Source organism: Limulus polyphemus, unplaced genomic scaffold, assembly GCF_000517525.1.
Source record: "Limulus polyphemus unplaced genomic scaffold, Limulus_polyphemus-2.1.2 Scaffold1429, whole genome shotgun sequence".
NCBI classification, from domain to species: Eukaryota; Metazoa; Arthropoda; class Merostomata; order Xiphosura; family Limulidae; genus Limulus; species Limulus polyphemus.
Window position 1 is genome coordinate 19,502 of NW_013667039.1, and position 12,523 is coordinate 32,024.

General features: G+C 30.6%; 1 protein-coding gene across 1 annotated transcript in view; it reads left to right on the forward strand.

The window, feature by feature from the left end:
* Nucleotides 1-11,431, forward strand: part of LOC106463517 — a 28,561-nt gene extending 17,130 nt beyond the window's left edge. The window contains exons 4-7 of the mRNA XM_022391040.1: nt 3,480-3,572; nt 9,557-9,624; nt 11,112-11,186; nt 11,375-11,431. Of these exons, the coding sequence (XP_022246748.1) occupies nt 3,480-3,572; nt 9,557-9,624; nt 11,112-11,186; nt 11,375-11,431 (293 nt within the window). The remainder of the gene's footprint in view (nt 1-3,479; nt 3,573-9,556; nt 9,625-11,111; nt 11,187-11,374) is intronic.
* Nucleotides 11,432-12,523: the final 1,092 nt, after the last annotated feature.

Consider the following 12,523-nt stretch of genomic DNA (forward strand, 5'->3'; position numbering starts at 1 on the left):
AATTGAAGCTATCCTTATATTTCTACAAGAATATATGTAGAGAGAGTGGTTTTATAAAGGTCCAGGTGGATGGTAGAGAGATTGCTAAAGCAATGAGAGTTGAAAGAGTATTTCCAGAGCAAAAACAAAAAAATGAAATGGCAAATTTTTGATAATGAGAGTAAAGAACAGTCAGATAACACTACTCCTGATGGCGAGTATCATCAAAGCTTTTTCTTTTCACTTATTGATGTTGCTCTAAGTTACATAACTAAGCAATTTTCTTGAATGCAAACTTTGTGTGATGTCATTGGCTTTTTTCTGTTCTATCAACAATAAGAAAATGACTTTGGATCAGAACACCCTACAAGCTTGTGCAAAGATTGCAAACAAAATGGGGGACACTGATTTTTATGCTTTACATTTAGAAGTATCATGTGCAATTAAAGCACTACCATGCAATGTTTCTTCACTATTTAAGAAAATGTGGTAGATTTGTATTCAAATTTGACTGTTGCTTTGCATTTACTGTTGACTGTGCCTCTAGCAGTTGCCTTGGATGAAAGAACTTACTCATGTTTGAAGTTGATAAGAAATCTATTTGAGGTCTACTGTGTCCCAGGAGTGTTTGAATGGTCTTGCTCAGATTTTCACTGAGCATAGAGTTGCAAGAAAGGTGCTATATGATGATCTGATTAATGATTTTTCAGCCTTTAAAGCACCCAGAGTACACTTATAGATCTGTATGTCCTGAAGGAGTAAAAGATAAGAGTTTCATTCATGTTTAGAGGAATTAATATTTAGTTGGAGATGAAGTAGGATGATTCGAGTGCTAATATGTTCCAATATCAGGCTGAAACTTCTGCATTAGTGGCTCCTGGCCTTATAATATATGCAAGAGCAACTCTTGGTAGAGTTCTTCAAATAGGATAATTTTTTAATTTTTATTGGTCATTTGAATCACCCTTGTAAGGGGGCCCTCTAGCATCACAGTATTGCATGGGAATCTTAAAGGGTTTAAGTCTGGCCCTGGCCATAAAGTATGACTGAGTGTTAGATTACAATGTTTCAAGAATACAAAACACTGTGCAATACCTTGTTGAATCAGAAGCATGTAAACACTGATGCATTATCTCATCAATGAGAGTGTATCTGAATCCTGGATGTCGTACATAAGTTAAAGCCATTGCAAGAATGATGAAGATAAATCATATGAGTGGTGGTGATTCTACTTTTGAATGGTCATGAAAGCTCTCGAGTAACTTTGCACAAAACTCAGGAACAACCAGTGAACATGGTTTATAAATTATCAAGAACTTTAGGAGGAGAAACTAAAAGATCCAGTAATATCTTAGGTATTACTTGTCATGAAAATGTAGTATTGGTGCATATAACATTTGGCAATATTAGTTAGTTACACATGCAAGATGGTGTGGTGAATCTTGCTATGAGCTATGGAAATTTAATAGGTGATTTGTGAAGCAACTGATCATTCCCAAAACTAAGGTAAATGATATGTTGAACTTTGCACGATGCGAGAGCACCATTGTCAAAAACATGCAGAAGTGTCTTTTCTGGCCACATCTGCATACAGACAATGTGCCGTAAGTGCTGTCCAAATAAAAAAAAAAAAAAGCCATGTCAGGGATATTCTAACAGAGTTTTTGATTCTTCTATGCAGAGAATCACTCTGGACATAGTTGATTTGAAGCTTAAAGTATTCAATATATGCTGGTTCTTTTCAGTTACTTTGCTAAGTGGGTGGTGCTTTCTGGAATATGGTGACAGTGTATGATCCTAGTAAAGGTATAATGCCAAAATGTTGAACAAATAAAACAACTTAAAAGATTCTCTGCGGTTCACAGCCATTTTATTTATTCATAATTATGTGTTGACAATAAATAAATTACAAAATGTAAAATAAAATAAGGTTGTCGACTTTTCACTTCCAGAATGAGATACTAAAGCTAATGTATCAATTAAAAGTTTCAGTTGAAAAATGTGGAAAGAAAATTATTTAAACTGTACATTAAAATCACCTACATTTTAACAAATTGAAAAGTAACCTTAATCCTCAGATTTTGAAAGATGTCAGTTGAGCTTTAAAGGCTTATGATCTACACTATTTTCATTTCAAAATGACAAATAATTTGAAAATGAACAGCCAATTTGGATAATTCAAATCCAGATTAATTATGCTTAGTTTTTCTTTGGAATAGTTTGTGATTATTGTTTTTTCACACAGAATCAGGATATGAAATATAGCAGATGAGATGCTGTATTATGGCATTTCTTTAGTATCCGTGGGAATCGAATCACAGAAAGAAAAACAAAAAACATGTCAGTCATTTTTGAAATTAAGCAGTGGTCCCCAAGCTTTGCAGTAGCTGGGACTGTACAATTAAATATGAAATTTTTGCAGACCATTAATTATGCAAAAGCACATGAAGTACACTTCAATCAAAGGCCTTCATTTTAACAAAATTTACCAATCTTGAAACTTTTTGAAATACTTATTATGTTCCTTTTTATATAGGTCAAATTTTAACTGGGTACTAGTGGTTTGGAATCATTGATTTAAGGTGTCCCTTTTCTGCTTTTTTTTTTTTTTTAGTAGGGATTTCCACATAATTAATCTATGTTTTAATGTACGAGTTCCTCCTGTTGTATTGATTTTGGTGTAGATGTTTCCAACATAAATGTTTAACATTTCATTCAAATATTCATGATACACTGTCTAAGAATGTAAAGTCCTTACTTAATAATACATTGAGCAAAAAGTAAATGCTGTAAACAGATGCTTGCAGGGAATTAACTGACTAAGTCAGTATTATTATACTAGTATTAAAATGACTGTACATGTGATTGAAAAATGTATGAATATGCAAAAACATTTGCTGAATTGGTTTATATGAACACTAATATGTGGATGGGTAAGTTCTAGTTTGGATATAGAAATATTGTACTGGTGGTTTTGGGGAGGAATTAATTGACTTGATATGTCTGGTGCTTTGTTTTGTTTCACACCTGTGTAATCTTTTTAATACACGTGCATCTGTTCAGTGATGATCATTCCTGTCAAAGTTGGAGGGAAATTCTTTTTTATTAAAATTCAGAAATTTTCAGTATTGCCAAAGTATTTGCAATCACTCATGCTAATAGTTTAATTATACTGAATATGGTAGTAACTACAATATAATTGAGGTATATTCAGTGAAACAAATCATCAGTCAGTAATCTAATTAAATTTTATCTTATTATTTGTACATTGCCAATAATTAGAAACCCATGTAAATTATATATAGTTTATACATCATTTTACTGGACTTCTAAGGTGTAAACATTTTTGAATGAGTTTTAATTCTTCCGTAACCAATGTTTATTTTAGATCTTTCATTTATATTCAGTGTTCAATTATTTTGTCAATTTAGTAAAAATCTGATGTATGCAATCAATATGCTACTGAAGAATTTGATGAGATTTTTAATATGTTTTAACAGCTGTGATGCCACAAGAATCACAGTCATCTTCAGATTTGAGACATCTGATTGGAACACAAAAGTTTAATGAAAACACACTTCTAGCAGCTGCAGGTACTGTACCTGTTTTGTCTTTTGTGTTTGATTGGATATAACATTCTTCGTATATGTAATGTAACAAGTTAAAAAAATTAATAGTTATGGACTACAAACCAGTATTTAGATATTTTGAAGTATAAGAGGATTTCATATATTTGTCCTAGATTAAAAATTTCTTTGGTTGTTTGCCAGAATTTTTTTTTATCCAACAGTAAGAAAGTAACTTTCCAAACATATGTCTTCTTGAAAATAAAAGAAATGTCATTAGTCCTAGAAGTAGAATTAAAAAACATTATTATGTATCTGACTCTTGGAGTTACATTGCCTGAATTTTTTTAGGGAGCATTAAAAATGTTTTTGAAAAAAAACTTGTTTGAATTTTGAAGCATATATTATGTTTCAATATTTTTTTCTTGGTAAGGAATTTTTACATATGCAAAAGTCACAATTTATAAATAAGGGACACTAGAAATTTTAACTCATACACTCATTTTGGAATGTACTACTGAAACCTACAATACTTGCATTTGTAAGTGTTATTTGAAATAAGCATAATACAGTCTTTTTACTTTTCTGCACAGAACAAATATAATTACATCATTAATAAAGCATAAACAAAAAAGTGTATTAAAATTAGTTAGAACTCGTTTAAACCAGAATAAACTAATTTTACAGTTGATCACATGATATTGGATACAGTGTTACAAAAAAAGTGACAAAATTGGGCTTCAATAACTTTCAAGTTGTTGTACAGTATCTTTAATTTCCAGTTGTAAACTTTAATTGTAAACCAAAATAATTGAAAGTATCCATAAAGGTTTAAATTTTGTTTCACACAAAATGGAAAAATACTCTCATGTGTTTTTCAGTAGCTTGGCTTTTCCTCATCAAATATGTTATTGCATGATCATTTATTTTTGTTGTATGTATATTGATCAAAACTCTTTCCAAAGGCAGTAATAGAATATATAATGAAATAAAAAATACTGACTTTACTGAATGTTTTATAATAACTTTGAGTTGCATAAGTGAGTACTTTTTAAAACACGTTTTAGGCTTTACCTGACCGATTAAGTTTAGTGCTTCAAATGTTCTAGACAAATGACAAGTTTAGCTTCAGTTGTGAGTTTGTTTTCCTAATAATTTCACATTTTCTGCTGTAAATTTGATGATGTAATTTCATACTGCCATTTATTATACAGTGTTATGTTCATCATGGACTTTGAAAATGTTTTATATCTGTATGAAAGTTTTAGAGGTAATGTTTTGACATTTTAGGATATTAAATGAGCTGAAATGAAAGTTTATTTTTAATGAAAAAAATTATATTAATGCCATTTACTTGTTTGTAAAGTGAATCTTGAACACATTTATTATGTGTTTTATATCAGGAACACGGTAGCCTTTCCTATGTAGGGATGGCTCGGATTGTTCATTGAAATGGTATTTTAGATATCTCCTCAATAGGTCATCAGAACTTTACTATACAGTCTTTTCTTTTATAACAATAACTATGTAATGACTGAGTCACAATTTGCACAAATATCATAACAAAAAGTTTGAATTTCTTCTTGTTCTGCTTATTTTTTATTACATGATAACTTAAAACCAAAACAATGGTGTCAACCAATTTCATTGAGGTGACATAGTTTCAAACGGAGTATCTGCTTTTATAGGTGTTTATTAACAACTAGTAGTACTTAAAAACACAACATAATTCTAGTGTAAACGATGTTATTATTACCCCTTAAAGTTAGCTTTCATATAGAAATTTGGTGTTCCTTTAACCCTTTCGCAATGGGCTCAGTATAATATACACAAGTTTGTATACATGTTTGCACATGTTAAGTATTTATATTATAACTTTTAATTCAGTATGTGCATCTTCACAAAATTTGGTATACCTTTAGTAAACATTACAGGTCTTATGTAAATAAAAAATCAAATTTTTTAATGAAGTATTTTTACTACAGATTTGTTTGTGAATATATCAACTCTGTTTCATTACTAGTCGGAGTGGAAGTGATTTTCATGTTATGATTAAAATACTATTCTTCATCCAAATAATCTCAAATTTCTTTTATGTAATGTTTAGAACCTCCTAAATACATTTCAAAACTTGTTTTCAGTAAAACTATATCTTATCAGTTATTTAATGATATACTTGAGTCTTCAGTCTGTAGACAAATCCCCGAAAGTATAATGAAAAGACAAGTTGTAAAATTAGGACAAAAAGAAGCAGCTGTTTTCGTTATTATTGGTCACAAAGTTTCAAAGTACTTCTCTTACTAGTTTGAACTGCTAAACATTTCACATTTATTTTCTGTGTTTATTTTACTGTCAACAACTAAGGTAAAAACCCAGCTGAAAATAAACCAATAAATCACCGCTTGTGTCAGTAGACTGTTTACGTGACACCACCGTAATACGATACTCCTGAAAACAAGCAAAGCACGTGCGAAAAGATAGTCGACTCAACCCTTGCTCCGAGAACAGGATATCTAAAGTATTAGATCATATATGCTAAAATGATTTTTTGGAAAATTCAGAATAATCATACTGCATATAGAATCTGTGAAAACGTTTATGCCAACAAGATGTGTAATTTATCGACTTATGTATGTATCCTACAGTGTTCACAACAAGACTTTTCGAGAGTAACAACACTGCACTTTGAACCTGTCAAAACATTTATTATGTGGTATGTTGCTGATACAATAAACATTGCAATTCCTTGAATGTTGGTAATCCTTTTGGCGTGTTTGGAATTTAGTGGCATAGGTGTACAAAGATGTTGTTTGAGCATATGCTTATAAAAGCCTATTTTGCTTTTCAGCACTTATTTGTCAACCAATAAAAACTCTAGTTTCCGTACTATTTATCACACTCATCTAGTTTTGCAAGTTTTATAAATCTAGTCTTATCTGGAAAACGTTCTTCCTTTTTCAGCTAAAGTGTAGTTTAAAAGTTCCCTTACAATTGTAAAACACCTTGAGTTGTTACCGACTCTTACCTTGAAGTAAGTAATAATTATTTATAATATGTATAAACATATATAGAATCAAATACAAAGTACAAATCTAACTGTATTACCAATGTTTTGCAAACTACACCGATATTTTGGCTACAATACAATATATATTTATTCACTCATAAATGCTTAAATTTTAGTTATTTTTCTTAAAAAATGAACAATAAATGAAAATTATATAGAAAAACAATGTTTTCTAGTAGTTACGAGAAATTTTGGTGATAGGATAATATTTTGCCCTCGTGTGCGTTTAGTGCTAAGCCTTGTTTATTTTTTCGAGTGGAGGGTGAAGAAATATAATTTTTGTAGACTTCAAATATACATTTTAGAAAGAAAAAAATATATTACATTACTCTACTGGTACACCCAAAACATTTGGGTTTATAAATCAAGTATATATGTGTTAAAAAACAATTATCTCAATTCAGAGCAACAACTTGGTCATCACCATTCAACAGTCTTGGTGAAATTAATATTTTCTCCTCCAAGCTCTTTACAAACAACTGTCAATATCATGTAAAGCACAACTTGTACTTTCTGTTGGTTATAAACAGACCCTTAAGAAAAGTAGGTGGAACTAAACAAGAGGTATGGAAAGAATGGAGTAGGAGGAGGCACCACTCGAGTTGATTTACTAGATACATTGATTTGACAGCAAATCAAAGTAGTGGGAAGCTCTAAGTTTATATTCTAGCTTGTCAGTATCAAAAATTCATGTTTCTAATTTGTTAACCACTTCTAGACGTATATAGTAGGTATAAAAAAAAATATAAACTGAGCAACAAGACATGAGGAGGTGCTACGTGACACACACGCAAATCGATATTTAGCTACGTGACACACACGCAAATCGATATTTAGCTACGTGACACACACGCAAATCGATATTTAGCTATGTGACACACACGCAAATCGATATTTAGCTTTATTTTATTTATATTTTCTTTTGAATTAAGAAATTAAAACATACATAATATTAAAACTTGAAACATAAGCAACGTTTTGATGCCAGTTTTGTTGATATATAATAATAATAATAATAAATTTACTTAATAGTTTTGAAAATAAAATGCTAAAAGACTATAACATGTGCAATTAGACCCAACCATTGTGAAAGGGTTAAAAAGATTACGTAGAGGGTGAAACAGGAATTACCAAACATATATTACAGTTGGAACCTCATTGTATTTAGAACTTGGTTATACATACAACCTTCCTATGTCTATTGAAACACTGCATTAAAACACGAGTAAAGAAAATATTTTTCAAAAAAAGGAAGTAAATATAGGGATGGGTAATATCAATCCTTCATAAACAATGCAAACACGATAGTAGGGATGGCATTTGCGTCATCCATACTTAATAGCACAAGCAGGAATTAAAATATAGTGATGTATATTACTATTCAATCACAATGGAATTTAATTTATTCTATTTTTATCTGTTAACATTCTACTACACTGTGTGCCTACTATCTTGTAAATTATTGAGGTGTTTGCTGGTATTGAAATGGCAGTTTAAAATTAACAAGTTCTTAACTCTAACTTTTAGCTTTGAAATTGGATATATTTTTATTCAGGTATATTTAAGTAAGATTTTATAATTTTCATGCAGTATACTGCATTTAGTTAATATTCTCATAAACAGGATGTAACTAGGTGTGAGCTTTATCTAATCATCACCTCAGGTGTAGACAGGAACATAAAATCTAAAGGCAGGTTAACCAGATGTGATAGGCTGGTATTCTTGACATAATGAAAGTATGATTTAATTCAGATGGTAAAAATAAACATAAAATTCTTGGCTAGGTTATCCAGTCTTAATATACAGTGAAATCAACACAACTACAAGGCAATCTGATATTGGAAACATCTTGCCCTTTTTATGGTGTACTTGGGGAAAAGGCTGGAGAGTTCTGAGTGGGTAGTCCAAGTGATTTCCCCCAAACACGGCTAATTCATTTCATATCAATGCATTAAAAATATTTATTCTAATCCCAACAAAAATAATCACATAGATTAGGAATGTTATAAATTCAAAACTGAATTATTAGACATCAAATTTTACAAGTCTGTAATTAAATCATACATAATACATTTATATATCAGACTTGTGATGGATTAGTATATCCTTAAGAAAAAGAATACCAATTTCAAAAACATTTCAGTGACAGTTAGTAGTTAACAATTTTGTAAATTTTAATGAATAAATATAGAGTTGGATTTTACGTTCATGTGAGCAGAATTGCACTAACACCAAGCTAGAAGGTGTGGAATTCACAGTAGCCCAAACTTAAAATTCAGTAGTCCCAGGTTTTGGGCTTCAAGAAGGCTTTTAATTGCCTAATCATTCTTGTTTCACCTTTCTTCTGGAATTCCAACTGTACCCAAGTGAAAAGGTGGTGCAGAAATTTATATAGGTTGATAGGAGCATTAATCTGCCCTTAAATATCAAAGAGAATTGTTACTGTCATAGGTAATTTAGTATTATGGGATACTGCATGAGAATTCATTCCTTACTGAAAGTATGGTATATTAGCAATTCCTTCATGTTCATTCAGTGAACGAATACTTTCATTGTGCTCCAGAGTTTGAGAAAATAAACCAGCCAATTTGTTTCACAATACTTAATTAAATATTATGAAGAATAAAACCAACATCTATGTGTGTTAATAACAATTTGATTCCTGTGTTATTAAATGTATTCATGTTCTTGCTGTTCCAGTTCACTTTATTCTTCTGTAAGCATTTTCTTTGAACGTTTCTTATAGCAGTACTCAGCATTTGGTTTTTGGCCAAGTGCATCTTGGAATACCATATTAACAACTTATTTTGTTTAAATTTTGTGCTTATATATGTTATTAATGTATTTTGGAAATTTGTTCAAGGTTTTAGATGGTTTTATGTTTTACGTTATGGACACTTAGATCGGGTTGGCAAAATAATTTATTTTTTCACAAATGTCACAGCTGCAAATGAAAATGATGAATTGCTGATTCCTGTGGAAACATCCAGGAACTCTGCTCTTCCTCCGAGTGTAAGTAATTATGTGCACCTTCTTTTTCTTTGCCTTCTATTTGTCATACTTGGCAAATCAGTAGTGTTAGGTATTATCCTGAATATTCTAGTAGAAAAAAGTTGTGGAACTTCATTGGTCAGTTGCGAATACTGTGACAAATGGTATTTATGTTTGTTATGTTCGTATCATTTGTTATTTGTGATATGGATTCTAACAGGCTCCGTTATTTGTAAATGATGGAAGTCATTCTGCATCATTAAATATTGTTCTTAAAGATTTGTTAATGAGTCTGAGTGTACTGTAAAAATTGTGCATTATTGGTGTTTGTTGACAGGTGACTTGGGATTACTTTTGTTGGTCTATTTTGTTTTAAAGTGAATAGAACCAAAACAATACACATTTTGTAATCACGTTTTTTCCTTTTTTGTGTACAGAAACGTTTACATCAGTTCTTATTAAACCTAGAATTATCAACAGAGCCCTCACCAACTTTTTAAACACTGGTTTTTCAAAAATACTTATTCACAAAATTTCTTTTGGGTCCATTATTTTGTTAGTTACAGGTCTACTAATAACATCTGATTCACATTAAAAATATAACAAAAGTGCCATGAATACTGCAGATAGTACCACTAGTAATTAGTGGTACTACTGGGACTTACCTACGTATTTTAAAAAGAAAATGGGTAATTTCATGTCATCATTTTTTTTAAATGTGTGTTGTAACAGCTAAAAAATATAGAATTAGTTGGTACGAGATCAGTATGTGTACCCCACTAGTAGTGAATGGTATAAAAACAAATTAGGAATAATAAACCAAACCTGATGGCAAAACAACAACACCATTATAGAATGTATTATTTTTAAAGTATCATAAAAGTATTTGAATCTCCAACACTGGCAAACATTTAATAATAAATTGCAAATCTGAAAAATCCCACCAAAAACGTCGGTAAGCTGTTTGTATTTGTGTTGCTATTTTAGGTTTCATTGCAGGCCAAGATGAAAAGAAATGGTTTTGAGTGTAGCAGTGATATAATTTAATATTGTATACCACCAGTGATTTTTCAAAAAGTGCCAGTAAGTGGCAAATCTTATTAGTTGTTGAAATCTTTGAAATGTGCTAACAAACACGTATAGTACACTGACAGTATTTCTATTTTAAACACGCAGATGAAAGAAGCCTTAGGAAGCTGAAGTCTATGATCTTTAGTTGATAGTGTGAATAAAATGTGTAATATTATCTCATGAGTGAGAGGCTATATTACAGAAACACAAGTCTGTGTGTTTTAAATCAGGTTTATCATGTTGATTTTTCACAAGTTTGAGTGGTAAGTAATCATTTAACAGTTTAAAAACATCACTTCTGGTACTGCTACCTAAATCTTAATAAAATGTAAATGTTATTGAATGATAAGTGGAAATGTGTGCTACACGAGATTTCTAATATTGAAATTTCTTTCTTCATGAAGAAATAACATGTGTTTTATGACTTTATCATACAGACTGATGTAAAGGGGATTCTTAACACATCAGAAATGCAGGGGACAACCAAGGTGAATAAACAAGAATCCTACAAGGTAAGACAGAAGTAAAATTAGTTTAAATACATAATTATTTAATCAGTAAACTTATACTTTTTAATTAGACTTGATTATAAACTTTTTCAAGAGAGATATTCTCCAATTAATTGTTAAGGATTTTAAATTTTCAGGCTATTCTTTACGATTATTATTAAGTTCCAGAATTTTTTCCCCTTTTTTGCTAGAAAATCCTGAATACTGTGTTTGGGAAAAAGTTCAGTCAAACTTTGAGGACATTTTGATAACTAAAATTTCTGGCTTGTTAACTATGTATATTTAAAAATGATGTTTCTCATTTCATGAAAGCTTCATATTAAGATTTAAACCTGAAATTGCTAAAAAACTGGAAGTAAACATTTTAATATCAATTTAAAGTTTTTTAAGTATTTACCAGAAATAGTTGTGTTATTTCTTTGTACCTTTTAGTATTCATTTTCATTACAAACAGAAATTGTGTTTGAACTATTGTGTAAACCTTCATTTACTTATTTTCGTAACTGCTTTTAAGCTGTAGTATTTTCAATTACTGTAAAGATAAGCATAATGTATAATAAAATTTGTAATATTAGGAATATAAAATAGAATATGGATAAAGATAAAAAAAAAGAAGAAGATACAGAAGTATTGTTATGAATACTATTGTATCTCTATTGGTGAACTTCTTTGGAAATTTTAAGTTTTTGCATTTCTAGGTTGTTGTTAGTCTATGTTGAGCAGAGTTCAATCTCCTGTATGCGTAACTCAGGACTGATTATTATTTAATTTTGGAACATACATGTATTTTGATTATAGTAAAAAAAGCATGTAGAATCTAAAAGTCTAGTAAATCATATTAATAAATAACTTAATAAAATAAAATGCACAGTCAAAACCAAATCAGTAGAGTTTTGTTAAGTGTCACAGTGGTGATTTTGCCTACTTACAAAAAGTTAGAAAAGTACAGTTCCAAAACACCTTAACTTACACTTACAGCTATTACTTGACTGCCAGGGTTTCTTCCTTTGCCTATCTAAGCATCTGATTTTTTTCTCCAGTCTTTTATACCCAACGTAATTGCCTTTGGTGATATTTGTCTCGTGACAATCTCCAATTATGTCAATGTGGTCTCTATCCTGATACTGTATATGAGCACCTCATTCAGATAATGTTATCACTTTTTCTTGACAAAACGTTTACTAACAGGTTGGCAAGCTGATTTATGGTATGAATTCTCGGATTATTATTGCCACACGGAGGCAAATCGGGTCTGTCCTACACAACATCTGATATCTAGCATCACACAACAATGGGTGTGTGTAGGGGGGGAAGAGTCACTCTCGGTTGAGACTGTCGGT